Source organism: Falco peregrinus, chromosome 2 (assembly GCF_023634155.1).
Source record: "Falco peregrinus isolate bFalPer1 chromosome 2, bFalPer1.pri, whole genome shotgun sequence".
Lineage (NCBI taxonomy): Eukaryota > Metazoa > Chordata > Aves > Falconiformes > Falconidae > Falco > Falco peregrinus.
The window spans coordinates 18,483,178-18,504,667 of record NC_073722.1 but is presented as its reverse complement, the minus strand read 5'-3'; the positions used below and the strand labels follow the sequence as shown (position 1 = coordinate 18,504,667).

The window sequence follows — 21,490 nt, the reverse complement described above, 5'->3', positions numbered from 1 at the left end:
ACCTCCAACAACAGGCCTTATGGTAGCTAATCCCACAGCCTACACTTTTTGTTCCCAGCATCTCTTCTGTTATAATCTGCAGAAGGAATCATTTTTGCACCATCTTTTCAAGTCACTGGGGAACTCCTGAACTGCTGTTATCCTGTTACCTTTAAGAAGGCCCACACGTTTTTCTCAAAGTCAGCCTGGGCCATGTCAATTTTCCTCTGGCAGTAGCTGACAAAGCCTTCAGATTGCACAGCCTCCTGCAGCTGGTTTGAGCGGGCCAGGAACTCCTCCTCTGTAACGACCTGGCTCACGTAGACATGGTGACGCTGCTGCTGCTGCTGCTCAATGCCTGGCTGCTGCTGAGATTTGGCATTCTCAAATGTAACCAGCTTGCCTCCAAACTGGAATTGAAGTGAACATGCAGTATATAAAGACGTAAGTATACACTGAAGCATATACAAAAAAGTATGATACACATACGTATGCACGTGATTTTATATAGCATACATATGCTTATCATCCAACAGACAAACATTCCTGACATCAACTCAATGACCCACCCCGCTTCTCCCCTATTTCTAGGCATGTAAGAAGCTTGCTGGATAAGTGGGTGCACATTTAATAAGATTCATGAGCAGCTGCTCCTGTGCCTTTTTCCCTCCAGCAAAAGATTGACTAGAAACTGAGAACTAGAGCTGTGGGTCTGTACAGTGCACAGCATAAACCCAGTATCTCATTATATTGCAATGTAATTACCAAATAAACCTGTGCATCATTACATAAATGTTCAAGTATGATGTCTACCCTGCTCTTGGCAGACTGTTTACTAGTTAAAAGCCTACTGAGAGATGGGCAGTAAGTTTATCACCATTTGGAGAAGTAAAATAAACAGAAGAAAAAAATTAGAAATGGCTTGTAATATTATTCCATTTTACAGCTTAAAGTTAATTTACACAGGCCAGGCCAGTAAATGACAAAGTAAGCATTGCAAAAAGACTACCCAAGAAAAAGACTGACAGCTGGCCCCTGGAAAACCAGGATGAATGAGGGAGTAAACAAATTTATAAAATGACACATCAGCCAGTGGCTAGGCAACCGCACTTCTGGGACAAAACTGCATATAATTTGTGCATCAGATTGTGAATAAGCAGACATACAATGCTGAAAATTGGTAAGTATTTTGGCAAAGAAATCCATTTCAAATGGACAGGCTAAAAATCTTCAGGAGAACCCTAAGAAATTGCCGGTGGGTCTAGAAAATAAGCTAAAGGTGGAGCCAAACATCAGACAACTCTGCTCTCACAAAAGCAGGGCCTTGCCACCTTCTCACCTGGCTCCTCTGCAAATCAACCACCCATGGAGAAACCCAGCCATGTGCTGCTACAGCAACTCCTGCTACCCTGATCAGAGTTAATGTGAGTATTCTCCACCACAGACTCACATAATAGCTTCAAGCTGCACTCAAGTCTCAGATACTTGCCCACTTAAGCCCTGTTCCCCCCTCCCAATGTATAAGTGTTTACTCCAAAAAAGAAACAAGTGCCTGTTGGCAACACCACGTCTTGTTTCTTTTTCCCAAGCGTTTTTGTTACACTTTTGCTGGCTTGCTTTCCCCAAGCTCCCTGTCTGGAAGCTGCTGTGAGCATCTCTTGACACAGTCACAGGGAGGGGATGTTCTCCCAGATGGAGCACAATGTTGAATTCCCCTCTCAAGTGTTTTTCTGGTGGCACCACCATCTCCCTCCCTGCCTAACTATGCCCAGCCTTGTCTACTGCTTACTGAGAACGATGCTCCCACAGGTCGCCGGATCCACTTCGGTGGTTTCTTTAGGGGCAAAACAATGCTCTGTGGGGCAGTCTGCTGGGGAAGCTGCAGGGGTGGGAGGGACTGTCCCGTACCAAACGGATCAAGGTTCCCAAAAGATGATGAAAGCTTTGATAAGAAAAGGGGGGAAAAAAACAAAAGTGATGTTATCTCCAGTAAACTAAACATAAGCATTTATTTGCACCGGACTGGTACTCCTGCAAGCAGGGCTGCAGACAGCAATTGAAGACTTCCCACAAGCCAATGTTTCTGCCCACTGCCTGTCCATATTCATAGGTGAACATTTCTCAATACCTGGTCAACTTGCTTCTGCCTCAAGCCATCCGTGCTGCCTCCCATGATGGAGTAAATGCTGATCCGCCCATCAAATGAAGCTGCAGACAAGACAGCAGGGTTCCTGGGGCACCACTGGATATCAAAGCACCACTGTGTGTTTGTGGGCAACTCATACAGCACCTGGGCAGCAAAAACAAGTCCATCAAATCAGGACTTTTTTTACAGAGCACCACATTCAACAGCAACAATTCTTATCTCTGCCCTGAAAGAACTGGTCTGCTCTTCCTATTGCCCAGCAGCCTCCACATCACCACAGAGACTAACAGTGGCCAAATTGGAAATTATCACACACTACTGCTTAATTTCCTTCTTCTCCCATTAAATCTTCTGTTTAATTGACAGAAGACAAACTATGCAGGTGGGGTATGTCTGTGCTGTCCCGCTGCAAGCTGTGAACTGCTGACAATATTCATGCTAGCTTGTTCAGAGCTCATTTGGGTCTCTCTACACACTACATGGAGACATGTGCAGGCTCCAAAGTAAGTGTTCTCCCAGGAAAACTGGAAAAGTTAAGACCTGCACTCTGGGCAGACAGCCTCTCCTTCCCTGGAACAGAGAAGCCCACCACTGCAGCTGACATTTAACCATAACCTAGGATAAACTCAAAGAGCAAAACACTAACTGCCTTGCTGTCTCCCAGGAAATAGTTTGTTTTGAATAAAAACATGTAGTGTGATTCATCCACACAAAGCCTTCCTAACAGCACAGGATCCAGCTCTCATAACTCATTCACCACCCCATGGCTTTTGCACTTCTGGGCCAATGTCTGAATTCTAGAAACACTTCCCACTCTGTTCTCCAGGATTGTTGCCAACGGCAGGCAAAGAGACTTCCCATGTGCCTGAAGCCATTCTCATAATTTGATTGTGTGCCCCTTGACCATCTGAAAAAAAGGATCTGCATCCTCAGGCCCAGAAGGGCAGGGTGGGAACACATTCAAGTGGCCCTCACTGATCTCCTGTTATTGTAGTAACCTACAAAATCCCTCTGGTCTCTGTAAAAGCTCTTGCACTTACAGAAGGGAAAAGGCAATTGCAACAGTAATTCAGCCACATCAAACCCAAACCAACAGAGTAGGGAGCAAATATTTATGTTTAGTGGGGCTATTTCTATTACTTATAATTAGCAGGGACCTTACTACTTGCAGGAAAGAAGCAGTAAGGACAAATGTATAATATCAGCAATACCAGGAAGGAATCCTGCATCACCAGAACAAGCTCAGAATACACATATACCAAACTACACAGGACAGGGAGAAACAGCCCACAGAAGCATCACTCTTAAGAATGCAAGCACACCAACACCCGCTTTGCCTAAGCCACTGTGCCACCTCTGAACAGAAATATTTTGACGCAATGTGTGTACAATACCTCGCCCGTGTTAGGGTTGGAGCAGAGAATTTTCGCATCCTTCCCACAGCTAAGCAGCAGCTCCGAATCTGCCATACTCCAAGCAATGGCCAATATACCCCTGCATGAAAAGTCACAACCAAAAGTTTAGCATAAGTGTAAAATGGTAATAAACAAAGCATATTTGTAAGCTGAGTTTCTACACTAGCTGAGCATTCCACCTCAAAATGCCCTCCTTGCCCCTTACTCTTACAGGAGCAGAAATTTTTCAGTGTTATCAGCACTTAAATAGAAGCTTTCTATTTTCTGCATGAAGAGGTATAAAGGTGCAGCTATCATATCTGAAAAATTAAATGCAATAGTCATGTGGGAGAACACAGACAGTAGTGTAACAAAATGGTTTGTTTGCCTGCAGTATGATTAACAAAGTGTGCAAACCTGTAGGTAAGGTCAGTGGTTACAACATCTGTCAGCTTCTTTTTATTAGCAGGAGATTCAAGTCAGCAGAACCAGTGGCAGTAGTTTTGTTAGAATCTGCAACACAGACTTAACTGCTATTCTCTCTCCTTAAATGAAGTGCTGGTTTTAGGCAATAAGGAAAGTTTCACTAACAATCCAGGAGGGATGAGAACTTAAAAATCTTCCTTTGTACCCAAATTTAAAGCATTTAGGGGACTGATGGGCAGAGAGACTATGCATGTCCACAGGTGAGGATGTGCCCAGCTGCACCTTCAGTCTGTTACTCAGGCAAAAGAAATTACCAACTCTTTGCACCTCAGCTCCCTCTTTTCAAAGTGTAAAAACAAACTAGCAACTTCAGTGTTTTGGCAGGAACTTTTTTTTTTTTAAATTATTTTTGGCTTATGTTCCCTTCAAACCAGCAGGCCCCAAAAAGTCAAGCCTTTCAGAACACAGGGTTAGTTAATCAAGAAGCCAGCATGTAAGAGTACCTGCTGTTGGAATTGCCACCTCCAACCCAGTGAGCCTGCTCAGGGAAGGCAGCAAGGAGTAAGATGTACAAACCAGCACAGTCAGCAACAGTGCAAACACCATGGAGCAGCAGCCTACATAAGTCTCATACCTTGTATGGTTTTCTAGAACACGAAGTGGTGAGGAGGCAAATCTTAGGTCCCACATCTGAATCACAGGCAATCTGTCATCCTCTGAGGCCAAAACCATCTGGGTAGCAACATCAGGGTGCCACGCCAGGCCTGAGCAGTGCATCTGAGGAACAACATTGTGCCACAGCGTAAAAGAACTAAGCAGCACTAAGGACAAAAGACAACTAGCCTAAATACACCTACGTGCTTGCTAAGACACTGTTGCAAGGGAATTTGCAGCTGTGTTTCTGGGCATTATTTTTGACTGCATTCAGATTGGGATACTCTTGTTTTTGTGACTGAGGGAACTTGCAGTTAGTTTCCGAAGGTCCTCTCAAAGAGAGGACTTTGTGCTGTCTTGTTCACAGTCCTATGTTCTAATGCAAGAAAACAGTAAAGCCCTCTGTACAAACCTTTTCTCTATTACTTTTATTGCTATTTTAATAAAAGCTGTCATTAGGCAGAGGTTATGTAAACACTGTATCGCTAGACTACAATAACATGATGAAGACAGCCTACTGTGCTGCTGTTATGTTAGGCAATGAAAACATACATTGAGTTACACAATTTATCAGAATAAAAGTGCAATGACCAAGCAGTTACTTCAGGAGCACTCATCTGTACGTTTCATTATGAACTCTTACTACATCTTCATAGTTTGTTATAGCAATATTCCTTTTAAAATATACAAAATTATACAAATGTGTCACTCTCCACAAGTTCAACAGGCTTTTTTTTTTACATTTACACTGGCTGTGGAGCAGATGTGGTGGTTATGACTATATGAGGCAGTGTCCCTTGTAACATACTCAATGGCAACACTCTTCTGTGGCACCCTCTGCCACAGACCCTGCCCTCTCCAAGCTCAGCTGCAGCCTGCTTCCATTTCCATGTCTGGACCAGCAGAAACACAGGTCCCAGCTCCATCAGTCACCACTGTCCTGCCAGGGCTCAGCCCTTGTGCTCACCCAGCTGTGATGGCAAGGAAGAAGCCCTCTCTGCCTGAGCAGTAAGTCATGACATGTCACCTGCTCCATGAAACTAAGCTCACCCAGAGCATGTCAGCTGCAACCTCATCTCTCCAAGCACACAAAACATGTAATTTCTAACTAGCTGAATAAAAAAGTATCTTTCTGTGGTAACCCCAGACAGATCAGTAATGTCTTTCTCCAAACTAATGTGTCACTCCAATAGAAAATCTGAGTGCCTTGCCTTGCTTCAGTCTGCATCTGCCTATTTTTGTTTAAATTAATGACAACCCCTCCGCATATACATAGCCTTTTAAGAGAATGCGTTAGATATTTAGTACATTGTATAAGAATGGGCCAGGCACCAGTATCTTTATGCCACGTAAGAAGGGGTGCTATGACCTGACCCCACATGCTAAGAGGCACCCCACACCTCTCCACAAGCATCTGTGCACCCCTGCGAGAGCCAACTCACCCGGTTATTGTGGTCACTGACTTTGATGATGGGTTCATTCTTTCTGAGATCCCACACAGTAGTTCGGCCACTAGGGCTGGCAGATGCCAGGATATGCTGGACTTGCCTGTTCCATGCGATGCAGCTGATGTCCTCAAGAGGCTGACACACAGAGAACAGCCTGTCTCAGTCTTTCCAAATCAAAGACTCAAAACACATTATTTTCAGGACTTGCTAAAAGACACATCTGCAAGGAGACCCATCCCAGGTATTGCATGTGTTCTGGTTTCCTATGTACACATGCTGTAGGGTAGAATGCCTGACAATCCTGATTTATAAACTGCTAGTATTTCTCCAAAATCTGCATTTTCTGCTTTACAACATGATATATCAGTCACTTAAAGACGACTAAGCACAACTGCCTTCAAGAACAGCAAATTACTCTATGGAAATATTATAGCCAGGTATATCAACTGCCCTTTTCCCTTGGATTATTAGGTTTTGACTTAAAAACTTGCTTGAAGGAATTCTAGGTATTTTTTTAAACACAACACCCCCCCTCAGCTGCTTAATTTTAGATCAAGAATTAAAAGCAATGTTAACTCAGCCTTTGTTGCACTATTTCCAACTGTCACTAAGCATATGGACTAAAAGATTCCCCAGCCTAAAAAAATTACTGTTAGACATAAGAATCTTATACAGGGATCTTTAACTGAAGTGTCCTCCAAAATTCCCACGTGATAATAAATGACTCTGACTAAACAAAGTATCCAAATACACAGAGTTTAAATTAAAAATCTTTGAAGAGTAATTCTCATCCCATTTTCTCACTTTATCTCCAAATTTTCATGCGGTAATAAACTTGTTTTCCAGTAACCACAAACTTCTTGTGCAATTTTTGTAACAGCTACAGAAATGCACTGAAACAGTTTCTTCCTGTTCTTCTATCTCCCTGACAAGGCCCAAAGTACTAAAGGCTGTTGTGTGTCGTCCCATTTTCCCCTCTTGCCCCCTCTAGATCATCTTTTAGAGACACAGGCTAAACCCTGGCCCTTAAGCATAGCAATTAAACACTCCCTGAAAAAATGAAGGTAACTGGCCAAGCCTACTGCCTCATCTTCTGACTTCTCAGTAGCTGCTTTTTATCTTCTTTCTATTTTCCTCAATCTGTACCTTCATGATCTTCAGACTCATGCATAAGTGAAACATGCAGAGGAAGACTGGAAGACGTGTAACCGTTCTGGATATATCAAGTGGTGTAATCTGAGAAACTCTGCTTGATGTTGTTGCTTGATAAAATGCATCGTTTCTCAAAGACCAAGGGGATACTTAAGCTTTCCCCAGCCAAACACAACTTTCTAAAAAATAAAATCCCACCACATGAAGATGTCTATCAACTGCTTGTGAAGCCAGCCAAAACTGCAGGTCTGCTATGGATAAACATGACTGCACACCCAGGGTTGCTGCACAGAAAGCAGAGCAAACCACTCATCACGCGAACCTGTCCATGCTTCCACTTGCAGGCACAGCCAGGAAACCACACTCCAGGGGCTAAAAAAGCTACAGCATCCAGTCATCCTTGTATGGAGCTGGGCAAAAAAAGTCACGGCTAGAGACGATGTGTGGCAAAACAGTGCTGTCATGACTGGCTTCCTTCTGAAAGCTCCCCAGGCTGCCACTCAGAGTAGTGTCCTTACAGACATGGGCTGCCATATGCTTTGAGTCACAGGCATGTCAGAAGGTGAAAAACATCTCAAACTCCTTTTATTAGACTCAGAAAGTCCAATAAACACATTACAAAAATTAAGTACCAATAGAAGCCTATTTTTACTGGCCTTTGGGAAAGCCACTGGAGAACAACATGCAGACACCTATTTTTCTTTATTGTGATACAGAGTGATCTGTTGTACCACTCCTTAAGGGCTGTATCTAACATTGCCAGAAACATAGCTCATGCCTAACTACAATTAACTGCTACCCCAGTTAGACTTCAAAAGGCTTTCCTCCCACCTGTCACCTTTAGAACTGTATGCTTCAATGAGCGTTCAGCTTAAGTGACAGCATATTTTTCATTAGTCTGCTCCGCAGCATTTAACAAATACAAATCTGGTACCTGTGTCTTCACTCCTGGTGTCATTGGTGTGGCAAAATTGTTCAAGTCCCAGATGTAGATTTCTGACTCATTAGCACCAGAGGCCACCAGATTAGTCTGTAAGACACATTAATAGATGTTAAAAGAGTATTTTCAGCATCAGCATTCACAGTCTTAGCTGCTGGGAGGCATCAGACCCACAGGACTGTACCAATTTCTCCTGTCAGCTTAGGATACAGCCTTTGGCTCACACAGACCAGCTTAGTGGAAAAAAAGCAAGTTTTTTTTTTAAATTTCAGGTAAGACTGAGCTAATTAAATAAATCCACATGCTGCACTAGACTGGAATGCCATGCAGTGAATAACCATTCCACAGAATAGGGATTTTGGTCTTGGCAAACACCTATGAGGAGGCTGCAGAGGTGCAACCGTGGACGGGTGAGCAAAAAGCAATGACACTTCTGTGAGGGGGCAGACGAGGAAGCAGTGTTGCAGCTACTGCCACTGCAGGTTGCACCGCAGAGCTTTGCTCTGGGCAGATGGCAACACGCAGGGTTGGCTGGAAGCAGCGTGGCATTCATGGCTCCAGCAGTGGACAGCACCCTGCCCACAGCGAGGACAATCATCTAGGGCAATCCTGTGCCTGGGATGCAGAAGTCCAGGCAGAGTGACCGGAGCAGAGGGCATCGAGCACCCTTTGATCGCACACTGCGGCTAGCTGGGGACAAGCAAGTCCTGACTTCATAACAGGCAGAAAGGAAAAGCAAGTGATTCAGGGAGGACACAATGAATACAGGGCAGCATGGCTGAAAGCAAGCGTGCAGGGACAGAAGTGCTATTTAGGAAACTAATTCAACTGAATTCTCATGCAGCTGGTGGGGACAAGGGAAAAAACAATCCACTGTATTTAGAAGGAAGTAAATGCTCATTAGTGATGGAGGAAAGCTTGTCAGTTTTGAGAGCTCTTCTGCTAGAGAGGCCACATCACCCTGTTTCCTGTTCTGTCTCCTCTTTCCACTTAATAATACTTAGAGGTCTTGAAGACTGACCCTACCCACCCTCCACAAAGGGGGTACCTAAATTCTGATGTCACCAGAAACATGAGTGAGAGCATGTAAATACTCCCCATGCGATAACAACAATATTGGCACAGTACACAGGAGCTAAAAACCCGTAGACTAGCTTAAAATACCACAGAAAACCACCTCTACTTTACATGTAATGCAAGCTGAGCTAAAAAGATCCACTAAATTGACAGGGTGAACTGACAAGTGGAAGGAATGAACCAGACACCTTAAAATCTTTCATTCCCCACCCTGAAATACCAGTAACAGGACAGGTTTTTCCTACTAAATACAAACAGATACTCAAACACATGCTTTTCAGGGGAGGGGAAGGGGACAGAAACATTTAAAGTTACAAGTTAAGACAGGCCACTCATCTAGAAGAGCAGCAGAAAACCAACCTGGAACATGTTGACATCAAGTGCTCTTACTGGTCCCGTGTGCTTGTCCTTCTGAGCAATTACTACTTCAGCATCTCCAGCTATGACTTTGGCTGGGTCGTACAGGATGACATTTCCATTTTCACCTCCAGCAATCAGGACTCCAGAGACTCTTTCACCTGAGTTCATGCTGTGCGGCCCCCAGATCAGCTTGTGGTACCTGTAAGACACAGTGGTCCCCAGTCTACAATCACCCACCACTGACTCCACATACACTGATGCACCCCGTTTTGATCGTTCCAGCTAAGGCCTCCAGACTTCTGCTAACAGATGGAGCACACAGATCAGAGAAAAGACTGCCCACAGCTCTCCTTAAGAATGAGTCTCTGTATTTCTGATGGAAAGGGTTCTAAGTACAAAGTGTCACAATTCTGCTCATTATCAAGACACAAAGTCACGACATACCGAACCAATAACATCTCTCATCTCCTGACTGCAAAATCAGGTAAGTGCTCCCAACTGCATGTGATTTTGAGCTCACCTCTGAAAAAAAACAGGAGTAATTGAAGTAAGGACTGTAAGTCCATTCAGCCACAGCCTGGAGGTAAACCTCTGCTATTTGTGAACAACTCTCCATACAAGAGAGGAAAAAGATGGAACTAGAAAAATTCCAAATCCTTTTCTGTATCTGTGCTTCTGGATGTGCAAGTGTTTCATCTGCTATACTGGAGGCTCAGCAAGTTGTTTATTCACATCACAGACATCTCTCGGACCACAATCTGTTAACCATACTAAATAAAGAGGAATTAAACATACTACTAGAAATGAATTATTTTCACACCACCGTGTCCATCGGCAAATACCCAAATTTCCGTCAACTAAATGAACCTGCTGCACATGCAAAACAGCATGCCTGTGTATTCAACCACGCAAAGAATGAATTTTTTCTACAGAAAATTAACACACACTTATCAGCTCTTATGCAAGCAAAAAGCAAACCCACATTGACTGGAAGGTAGCAAGGAGTTACTTTAGCATTCACTGTGTTGTTATTAATCTCTGTTATCTCTGGACAATCTTCAAGTAATTACTTTAGGTCACAGCAACTTCACCATGGTAAAATACATACTGCAGAAAGCTAGAAAGAAAGAGCATATACTGGGTGAGAAATACAATAACAGCCAAGTGCTCAGCCTCCTACTGCAGTGTTCAGGTCACAGTGTGGGTTCACCAAAGAATGGAAATGGGTCTGCAATATCAGACATTCCCTTCTCCGGGTACAATTTTTAAACTTCTGCACCTAACTGCAAGGTTACAAGAAAACAAAGTGATCAGCAGAGGTGTCTGGGCAGTAGTGTTACACCACTAGCAAGATTCAAGGGGACTTCAGATAATCCAAAGCGAAGGCAGAAAACAGTGAGGAACAGAAAACAGTTAACTGTGCAATTGCTTTCTCCTTGCCCCTTGCTCTTTGCAAGATAACATAAAGCTCTATAAAAACAGTGCAAAACTTTCCTTGAAGGACAATTAACAAAGCTTGTTGCCGGATTTATCTTTTGCAGGTTTAACCACCTGGACATTTTCACTTGCTGCAAACCAAAATAAAGCCTGGCATATACATTGCTAGCTGGGGCATTCCTTGTTATCCTTAATTAAAAAAAAATAGTAATCAACTTCCCTTGTAACGCATTTTCTGGAGCAAAGTCAAATTCTTGTGCTGCTCACTAAGGGAAGTACTTTCAAAGCAGCACTGCACCCTGGCTATAAGGAGTATTTTTTTGAAATTCAGTAAGCAAAAGACACTTGGCAAGCCTTGAAAAATCCCAGTCATAGTTAAAGCTAGGTAGAACCAGGAAATTTTAAAAGACCAAGCACCTCATCCTGCTCCCAGCAGGTCAGTAGAACCTGTTAACATCAGCTTTGGCCACAGTGCAGGGCATCGAACAGAGGCTGTGGTGGTTTCTCAGGAGCCCCATGTACTAAAACACAGACAACTGCAGGGCACAGACTTCGAGCTGCCAGCCAGCACAACTGCTCTGCCAGCCCCACAAATCATTACAACAAAACTGACATGGCACAAAACCAGCAGCCTAACACCTTGTGCTTCCTCCTGCAAAAGCAACCACAACCATTTTCTACTGAAATCAGAAGAGCATCCTCAAGCAGGGTCACAATCTTACTGTGGGCAATTGCACACAATTTCAACCCCTCTCAAGTCGTTCATAAGCAACACAGCCTCCAGGAAACAAGCCAACTTCACGTGGTCAAGAACTTTAGAATAGTTGTAGGTCCTTAGTTCTTAAAGTTAACTGTTTAGCACAGATAACGAAGACTCAAGTCCAATTCCTTTCTGCTCATGTCAGAGGTGGAGGAGATGAATTGCTTCTCTAGAAGTGTCAAATTCTCACTTGAACATACTGTGAAAACACTGTAATTGCCTGCACCTCCACTCACATGATTTCAGGTCACCAGGGAAAAGAGTGGTTATGCCAACACTGAGGCTGGTATGAAAAAGCCATGGATCCAATCCAATGGCAATGGAAATTGTTACCACCTCATCTACCCACAGAAACATCCTGTGCTTCCACCCAAGTTTTTTCAGCTTACCCACAAGAAGCAGTAGCCACTGAAATAGCCACCAGAGAGCCACTACAAATGCTTCCAAGATGGAAACTGGATGCTCTGATGCTAACTATTTCCTTGGACAAATGCACAGTAAGGAACTATGAGTTAAGTGGACTTTCACAGTCAGGAACTTGGCTTCCCAGCTGCGGGTCGAGGTATGATAATACACACACACAACATGACCCAGTTTAGTTACGTTACAGGAGTCTCCTTGAAATACCTAAATGCAAACAGGATGGGGCAATGTGAAAAGTTGTGACTGCATTGTCATAATTTCACATTTCCTTCTGTTCTCTGAAGAATCGCAGAGGCTCCCGAAGATAAATGGCCTGCATACATACTCAAACCTACCAACCAATGCAAGATTTTTTCAGGTTCATGTCAGAGCATGAGCTGCTTGCAGCTCCTTGGAGTCCAAGCTCACTGCCTTCACAATGACATCTCACTGTTCCACAACAGCAATGACACTCAGGTGCCTTCATCCTTCAGCACTGAACTTCTGCTCCTCTCCTTAACAACTGCAAATAAACCTCACAAAGCAGCCTTTCCACACACGTGTAACAATTCTACAGCCATTACTTTTCCCTTACAACCCCGCTGCTTACCTGTGAGAGGAAGAGAAGGTGGCACAGGATTTCATATCCAGTGAGGGGTCCGATAAGTCCAACTCAAATATTTCTAGAGAAGCACTGGTACTGAAGGTTGCATCCAGCTGCTGAGCTGATGTACCTGCAAAGAAGGATGCTTGGCAGTGAGAAAGCCACGATACACAAAAGATCAACTGCAAAAGCAGTACAAGGAGGGGAATAAAAACATCATCCTTGCAATGCGAAAAGGATTGTGAAATGAGGACAAGTTTCTGTTTCTGTTATTTGGATGTAGTTCTATATAGCTCTCCTCCCCATGATTCCCCCTCTAGGCATTTCTTAACCAGCAAGAACAGGAAAAGCTTTGGGCAAGTGCTTTTTCTCCCCCCCATGACGATGCACAGAAAATGATCAGAGTTAGAAATGAGCCGCAGGAGACAGAAAACTAGTGGTTCAGATTGCTGTCAACTTACACTGGCAGCAAGAAGAGGATGTTTGCTGTCACTTGCAGAATGTAAAGCTTTTTTTCACGCGTGACACAACTAGAGAACTCCACTAAAGACAGCACAGCATATACCCCGCTCCTGCCTTCGGGACATGAAATAACTCCTACAGCTTTCAGTTACAACCACTTCACGGCAGCCACCACACGTAGTCCAAGGCCTGCTAGCACACACTTCCCAGAAGCTCACCTGTAGCCAGGTAAATTGGGTGCTGCTGGGCAGGGCTCCATGCCTGCATGGCAGTGCGATCAATTTCCTTCAGCTTCATTTCACTAAAAAATAAAACCAAGAAAAACAACGCTTAAAGGGAGCAAGGGGAGATGGCACTGCCACAATTTCAGCAGCTGCATTTGGACTTGGCAGAAGCTGCCAGGGTGATTGCTTTCCTAAGGATATCCACAGACAGACACACATCCGCACATCCCAAAGCCATCCCCTCCAGCGCACACCCAGGAGGAAGGGGATGAGTAATTCTCCGTTGGCATAATAACACAGAGGATACACAGAGGAAACTGACAGTTGCTGAACAGACCATAATAAAGGAAAATGTGGGCAAAGCTCCAACCGCTCTGAAAACCCTTCCTCTGGTGGCATGGAGGCACACGCCGGGCACCCCACGGCAGCCCCCTGCCTCGACCCACGGCGCAGACCCGCCTGGAGCAAAGCCCCGCCAGACCCCCGCCGCCAGCCGGCTCGGAGCGCGGCACACCGCTGCGAAGCCCCCACCGCTCCGGTTCTGGGTCTCACTTGAGCACCCCGGGGCTCTGCCCGCCGTCGGAACACCGCGCACGGCCGGCGTCCGCGGGCCGCCTCGCCCACCGGCACGGGCGCCCCGGAATTAAAGGGAAAAAAGGCGGAAAACGAGGGTGAGGGTGTCCGCCTCGCCTCACCTCCGCGTCCCCGCCGCTCACCCGGCCCCGGCCCGCTCCAACGTGGCAGCCACGGCCCCGCCTCCGGCCGCTGTTTCCGGGCGCGCCCGGCGCCTTCCGGGCGCGGGGCGGGGGGGGGGAGTGGGGGGGGAGTGGGGGGGGGCCCGGCCGGCCGCCCGGCGCGGGAAGCGGCCGGTGTGCGGGGGGACGTGCCTGTGGCTCCTGCAGGCTCTCCTCCGGGCTCCTGGGGGCAGGAACAGCGGTCGGCCCTGGGAAAGAGGGAGACAGACATCAGGGGCGGCCGCCCCGCCGGGGTGTAGAGCAACCGGGGGAAAGCGGGTGCGGCAGGGGGGACTCCGGGGCCGCCTGTCCTCCTCAGCTCAACAGCAGTAATCACGGCGCTGTCATGATGTGAACAGCAGAGAGGCTCATCATCGGACAGGTGCCAGGCCGACAAAGGGCTCCTCCGCCTCGCGGGACGGCGCGGGGGGGAAGCACAGCACCCGCACGCCTGAGGTACCGACCCGCCGGCTGCGGGCGCAGCCCCTGACCCACCTCTCACAGCAGCTGGAGCACAGCTCCGCTGCCACCTCCCGCCGCCGGAGCCTGCGGCCGCACAGCGGGCGGAACCTGTGCCTGGGGCGGGCGCTGCCCCGGCCCCATGGCGCGGCTGCGGCTCCCGCCTCGGCGCGGAGGAGCGACCACGCGCACAGGCCCCGGCGCACCGGGCAGCCGCGCACAGCAGCCCCGCCCCTACCAGGCCGCGGCGGGAAAGGCAGCGCGCTTTCCCGGCCCTGCTATATATGCAGACGGTGGCGCTGCTGCCATTGGTTGCGAGGATCGCCGCTTGTCATTGGCTACCTCTCCCTCCACCACCACTACCGGTTGGCTCCGTTCTCTTCCCATTCCTACCGTCCACTTTCCCTGCTTACATCAGACCGAGGCGGAACTGCAACACCGCTAGGAGGCGGAACTGCAACACCGCTAGGAGGCGGCCCGCAGCGGCCGCCCGCCAATGGAGAAGCGTCTTCCGACGCGGAGGCGGAGCTGTCGCGGCTTGCGAGCCAATTGGGAAGGAGAAAGCTAGACGGGCAGGCGGTGTCAGCCAATGGGCCATCGCGTTCCGTGCCGGGCCGGTCGTGCCGGCGCGGCGCGGCGGTGCTGGGGGGCAGCCATGACGCGGAGCTGCTCGGCGCTGGGCTGCACCACCCGCGACAACGGGCGGAGCCGGGAGCGCGGCATCTCCTTCCACCAGTGAGTGCGGCCGTCCCCCGTGGCGGCACCCCGCGTCCCGCCCGGGCGGGGCGAGCGGCTCCCTCTCTCCCCTCCCCCGTAGGTTCCCGGTGGACGCCGCGCAGCGCCGTGAGTGGATCCGCGCCGTGAACCGCGTGGACCCGCGGAGCCGCCAGGCCTGGCGGCCGGGCCCCAGCGCCATGCTCTGCTCGCGGCACTTCACCGAGGCCGACTTCGAGCGCTACGGGATGCGGCGCAAGCTGAGGCGGGGGGCCGTGCCCTCCCGCTTCCCCCGCCCGGTGCGTGCGCTGCCGGCCGCCCTCCCCTCTCCTTCCCCCGCTAGGAAGCTGTGCTGGCCCCGCTAGGCGCTCACCGCCCCTCTCCTTCCCCCGCCAGGAGCCGCGGGGCGCCGGCCGGCGGAGCCCCCCCGCCCGAGCCCTGAGGCAGGCGGGCCTCACCCCCGCCGCCGAGGACCACAGCTACACCGCGGCGGGGCAGCGCGCAGCGGGCGCGGAGGCGCGGCCGGCCCCGGCCCCCCCGCAGAAGCCTCCCCCCGCGGCCGGGAGCCGCCCCGCCGCGCAGCAGCCCGCAAGGGTGGCCAGCATCCTGATGGAGCTGGTCGATACCCAGCAGCTTCCCGAGGAAACCGTGAGTTTGCTGCAGGCCCTGGTTGCAGGTACCGCTGGGGGCGTTTGCTGGGGCCCGGCGTCGCGGGGTCCCCGTTCCCTCGCCGCGGGTTTCATGCAGTCCTGTAATTTTCTGGCATCGGTAATCCGCAGCCGTTGGGAAACTGTAGCGCAAAGGCTTTGCCGTTTTTATGTCTGGAATGCAACCGCCAATGCTGCAAGGTGTTAAAATCTCCCTAAAAATGCAGTTGCTCGAGGCTGGGGTCGGACCTGGCGCGAGGGCTGTTAGATGAGACCTGGCCGGTGGCCCCAGGGTGTCTGTGAATGGGAAAACCCCCTTGTCTGTGCTGTCCGGACATGGGCTCTGTCAGTGCCAGTAACAGAGCCTGAAGAAGCCATTTCAAATTGCCGTCGGCCGCTAACGGCTTCCCTGCACTCACTCTGAAGCAGCAGCACCCACCTGTAAGATACAGCCTTTACTCAAAACTGGGGAGTGGTATTAGGTGGGAAAAGAGGGGAAGGACGTGCTGGGGACTTGGCCTGAGCGTGGGCCACATGCTCCCTAGCCATTCCTCTCTCTGGGAAGAAGTGATGCACAGTGACAGCATTGCTGAGCCCTGCTCTTCATGTCAGGCTTCAGGACCGAGCGATTCCAGAGGCTGCCCCATTGCTTTATATTGTGCAGTTTGTATTTTACATCCCTGTGTTAACTTACCAGCTGATTTATTTGCTTCTCTAAAGCTGACAAGCTCTTGGTTTGTTTGTTTTGTTTTGTTTTGTTGTGGTTTTTTAACCAGATCTGCCTTGTGAGTTACACAGCTGGAGGCACATGACAGAATACTCACCAGAAATGAGGCAATTCGCATGTATTCTCCACCTCTACCACGTTAAGGCCTATGATTATCTGCAGAAGATTCTTCCCTTCCCTCATCCTCACAGCCTGACCAAGCAAGTTTTTATTCATTCATTCATTCTGAGTGTATTGCCAGGTACTCGTATAGCAAATATGCGTAACAGATCTGTCCTGAAAACATTCAGCGGTAGTAGTTTTTCCTCTGCTTTAAGTAACAGAAGCAGAGTAGGAAGCAAATGTCAATAAACATTGATACACCTAGTCTCAGAGAGTTGGTATGTGGGTCACAGCATGAGATTATCACATTACTCACACCAACGATTTTGGAGTGTGGAGTTTGCTGAGTATTCCCAGATGAGTATGTGTGAAGAAAAGCTACATTTCAGGGCCTCAGCTGCTGTAGGGCCTATATGTGTTTACTGTTCACTGTGGAGGAAGGAGGAATTAAAAAAAACAGGTGCTTTACTGCATTGGCACATGCTTTTGACCTGTGATGTGCAGTGCAGGCTTGTGAGAGGGGTTGGACAAGCCGAACAGTGGAAGGAAGGGCAAATACGAGTAAGGTCATCTAAAAAGCAGCAGCAGGAGGCAGTGTAAAGGGAGCCGCTGCAGTACTTCACCAACAGCCTAAACCAGGTGAGGAGAGATGGGCAGGATTAAGTGTCAGCAGAGGAAATGAAAACCAATAGGACTAAACATGGAAAACTTTGGGACTGTTTTCTGGAAAAGGGAGTGGTCAAGAAGAGGGCATGAGAAAGCGAAGGACTGCATAAAGCAATTAGACTAGAGCTTTGTTTTTTCTCACCTTGCCCCACAAGGACTCTGGGAAGTTAGTGAATCTTGACAAGTGTCTGTTTCAAAGTTACAGAAGGGAGATTCTTCTGTATCATAACTCCTTTGTGTAACTCACGGCAAGTAGTTACGTAGGCTCAGAATTTAATACCTGAACTGCTATCAGACCCATTAACAAGGAGTGCAGTTGTAACAGCACACAAAACAAAAGCTGAAGAAACTCTCCCCCTACAGGTTTTGAATCTCAGATTCCTGTAGTGCAATTGGAGGATGCCCGACAGATAACAGACGTCCATGCCAGCCTGTGGGGGTTTCACACAGTATCTTCCAAATAATCTGCTTGAAGGGGTGCAAGGAGCTAGTGGACGGAGCATATTAAAGGGAGTAGCATTCCACACAGGCTGCCAAGGCTTTCCCATCTTCCAAACTGGAGTACGATGTACAGCGTGGAGAAAGCCAGCTGGGAAGGAGAGCAGCCTGGTGTTGCTGACCCCCTGCATACCCTGATTTGTACTTCTGTATTTGGTTTAATTTTTTTTTTTCTGTTGTCCCGATTTCCTATACGTTGGAGAGGCAAGAAACTGCTTTGTTATTTCCCTCGATGGTCAGTACTTTCATTTGGCTTCCCATAGGGTGTGAGAAAAGAAACTCAGAGTATGCATTAGGAAAGGCAGGGCTGCTTGCTTTATACTCTATGCCTTTGCCTGCCCTGCACGGCTGACCATATCTCCTAAGAGGTAAAAGGTGCTGACTGTTGCTTCAGTTTTCTCAGATTGCCTAATCACATCCTCTTTTTCCTCTCCTCACCCCTCCAGTTGGCTGTCTACTAATGAGGCTACTGCAGGCTTCAGCAATGACATTTTTCTCTGCCTTGAGGAAAAGGTGGAGAGAGGGGAACGGGCCTACCGCTACTGCACCCTGATGGTACAAGACATGTCCCTGCAGAAGCAGCAGGAGTGGGACCCACAGACGCAGCGCCTGACAGGCTTTGTTGACTTGGGAGCAGGCATCCTTGATGCTGATGAAGCGCCGCTGGCCTCAGAAGCGATAATCCTCATGGCAGTCGGCACCTTGAGTCCCTGGATGGCTCCACTTGGCTACTTCTTTGTGAACAGCACGACTGGCCACTTACTTGCTCAGCTGCTTCGTCAGACCATCAGTAAGCTGAACAACATTGGCATCATGGTGTTGGCTGTGACGTCAGGTGCCACCGCTCGTGGTGCTGAGACTGCCAGAGCTCTGGGGATCAGGATAGATCCCGAAAGGATTCAGTGCACTTTCCAACATCCGCCAGACTCCGGTCACAGCATCACGTACTTCTTTGACATTTGCCATGTGCTGCAGCTAATAAGGAATGCTCTGCAGTGCTTCCAGAAGATAGAGTGGCTCAGTGACACCGTGTGGTGGCAGCATGTGGTGGAGCTGGCAGCTTTGCAGGAGCACAGGGTGTTAGAGCCATGCAGTCCCAAGTCATGTAGACTGGGGAGTAAGGAGAGTTACCACCTGAAGGTCAACCTTGCTACCCTGTTGTTCAGTGAGGGTGTTGCTGATGCACTGGAACACCTCCAGAAGCTGGGCCTAGCCTCATTCCAGAACTGCAGCGGTACCGTCAAGTTTGTGCGTTTGATGAGCCGTCTGTGCGACGTGTTTCATGGTAGAGGTCCCTGTAGAAGGGGACTTGAAAGGCCTTTGCTAGCTGTAGATTACACCAAAATAAGCCACCTCTTTAATGAGGCCAAGAGCTCCTTCACCACTTTAACAGACTCTATGGGGAAATACATTATTAAAAGCAAACGCAGACTAGGTCTTCTGAGTTTATTGCTCAATGCTGAAAGCCTCCAGTGGCTTTACACCAACTACATATGTCCAGAAGGCACTCCTTCCCACCACCTCCTGGCCTGTGCCTTCAGCCTTGACCCACTGGAGCTGTTTCTCAGGGCCCTCCAGCAAGCCTGCGGCAGCAGCCCCACCTGCACTGTGTTCCAGGCCGCTTACCACAGACTGCTGGCCAGCTGCAGCCTGGCACCAGGCTTGTCACGCAGCAGCGGCGCAGGCAATACAAGCTCCTTGGACATATCCTTGTCTCGCAGGAGAGATCTGACCCTTGGCAGCATTCGTGCTCAGTATAACCCAGCTCATGGGAAGACACTGACAAAGGAGTACCCCTATTGTGCAGGCCTTCTTTTGCATGGCTCTGCACTGAGTAATGCACTGACAGACCTATCGCTGCACGCACAGAGCATCACCTGCATCGCAGGCTTTGTTGCTGAGCAATTAGCCTCTGACTTGCAATGCGAGGCTTGTCTTGCTTCCCTCTTTGAGTCAGATGACAGCAGGCCAGGATGCGGGTCAGTGCTTTACATAAAAAAGTTAGGTGGAGTGAGTCTGCCCTCAGCAAGTGTGTACCACATAACAAACATTTTGGAACGAGTCCTGAACCGGTATGGCGAAGTAGGAGACGGCAACAAAACCACTAAGCTATGGTGCTTGTCTCTAGAAGAGAAAGTCTTGCAGGAGCTTCTGGGAGAAAGTTCCCTCTTCCCTACTCTCATGAACCATTTATTTGATGGGGAGTTGTGCATCAACAATCACTACACAATCCTAGTAAAGGAAATAACACGATGTTATTTAAACATCAGAATAAACTGTGCCAAACACCTGAACTTGAAATACCATCGTGGAGGGCACAGACTGAAGGGAAAACATTTGTTTCCATCACCACTGGGTGGCTCTCACTGAAGCCAGACCCACATGGGGTCACAAGTACTCACTGCTGTTCCAAGGATGCCTGTCCCCCACTGAGGCTTGGTGATGGCCAGGTCCAGGCAACACATGTGAGGAAATCTTCCCATGATTTGCCCAGCAAAACTGATGTTGATAAGCGGTGGTGTGTTGTGCCACCACTAACCATCTGATCAGAGTTTGGCTGAGCAAAGCAAGGAAGTTCATCTGATCCTGTGTTCCATTTAGCAATCCTGCAAAGCAGCTGCATGTTTCACAAGATTTGCGTGGCAGTTCACAATGAGCAATGGCTCCTCAAGGTGTTTGGCAAAGTGGCAGAGGTGCTGGGTGGCTTAGTGCTGTAAGCACTCTTTTGGGGAGAAAATTGACGCGTATTCCACACTGTTGGTGAGATCATGTGTGCTGGCACTTTGATTTCACCAAAGCAGATCTTCTTTAAAAAAGCTGGAGGCAAGAAAGCCTGCAGAGCTTTTACTTTAAAAGGAAAATAAAGACATGAAAAGAAAATGGCACTCAAGTTGTACACAAGCTCTGATCTCTACTCCTACGTGTCTCATCAAACAGCTAAACAAGCTGCTTAAGCCTGAATCCCCTGGAAGGGGCACTATGATATCAAACTGTATCCCTTAAAGCCCCATGTTTTACAAGTGAGGTAGTGAATGCTCAGCAAAGAGGCTGTTCTCCACAGAGGTGAGAGGGCAGTGCTGAGACTGTGACAAGACTGTTGTGCCCAGCAGTACCCAGGGGCACTGACACCCTCTTCTCTGGGCAGGAGCCCCAGGCAGCAGCATATGGGTGTGCTGCAGCAGGGTGTGTGTTTCAGGTCCTATTACATGGCCCCATCAGGGCACCTGCTCCACTGTGCCACATGGCCCTGTCCTCCCAGAGCTGTTGTGTGTCCTGCAGCACAGGCCATAAGGCAGTTTCAGCTTCAGATGCTGTTTCCACTGGTGACTTGAGTCATAGATATAATGCCACCAAGCAGGACAGGCTTCTTCAGTCAGTTCATTGCTGTGGCAAGGAAGCTGCCTTGGTATGCAGTGCTTTACCTGGAATAGAGAGTTTGCCGTAACTGCTGCTAAATGGCTTCCCTTTGCCACGCAGA

General features: G+C 48.5%; 2 protein-coding genes across 14 annotated transcripts in view; one reads left to right on the top strand and one right to left on the bottom strand.

Annotated features, from left to right (window-relative positions):
* Positions 1-14,914, bottom strand: part of SEC31A (SEC31 homolog A, COPII coat complex component) — a 45,449-nt gene extending 30,535 nt beyond the window's left edge. For 7 of the 13 annotated variants that reach the window (XM_055796213.1, XM_055796215.1, XM_055796220.1 and 4 more), the window contains exons 1-12: positions 14,695-14,913; positions 14,161-14,408; positions 13,460-13,542; positions 12,786-12,909; positions 9,577-9,775; positions 8,134-8,229; positions 6,042-6,182; positions 4,580-4,722; positions 3,520-3,619; positions 2,108-2,269; positions 1,769-1,921; positions 150-389 (exon numbers count right to left, since the gene is read on the bottom strand). In XM_055796213.1, coding sequence (XP_055652188.1) covers positions 150-389; positions 1,769-1,921; positions 2,108-2,269; positions 3,520-3,619; positions 4,580-4,722; positions 6,042-6,182; positions 8,134-8,229; positions 9,577-9,775; positions 12,786-12,909; positions 13,460-13,538 — 1,437 coding nt within the window. In that variant the 5' untranslated portion in view covers positions 13,539-13,542; positions 14,161-14,408; positions 14,695-14,913. Of the gene's footprint in view, positions 1-149; positions 390-1,768; positions 1,922-2,107; positions 2,270-3,519; positions 3,620-4,579; positions 4,723-6,041; positions 6,183-8,133; positions 8,230-9,576; positions 9,776-12,785; positions 12,910-13,459; positions 13,543-14,160; positions 14,409-14,694 lie in introns of those variants that run through there. The other 6 variants (XM_055796208.1, XM_055796211.1, XM_055796212.1 and 3 more) reach the window with 3 other exon arrangements.
* Positions 14,915-15,161: 247 nt separating this feature from the next.
* THAP9 (THAP domain containing 9) lies at positions 15,162-20,897 on the top strand. Its single transcript, XM_055796222.1, has 5 exons — positions 15,162-15,393; positions 15,476-15,671; positions 15,769-16,048; positions 16,796-16,946; positions 18,459-20,897. Exons 1-5 carry the CDS (start codon positions 15,248-15,250, stop codon positions 20,380-20,382), a joined length of 2,697 nt encoding a protein of 898 aa, XP_055652197.1. The 5' UTR covers positions 15,162-15,247; the 3' UTR covers positions 20,383-20,897.
* Positions 20,898-21,490: the final 593 nt, after the last annotated feature.

Bases quoted from the DNA above. Each gene is read 5' to 3' on its own strand.
- THAP9 (XM_055796222.1), top strand. From the start codon at position 15,248: ATGGGCCATCGCGTTCCGTGCCGGGCCGGTCGTGCCGGCGCGGCGCGG. The intron at 15,672-15,768 runs GTGCGTGCGCTG...TTCCCCCGCCAG, and splicing joins CCTCCCGCTTCCCCCGCCCG to GAGCCGCGGGGCGCCGGCCG. The intron at 16,947-18,458 runs GCAAGTTTTTAT...TCACCCCTCCAG, and splicing joins CATCCTCACAGCCTGACCAA to TTGGCTGTCTACTAATGAGG.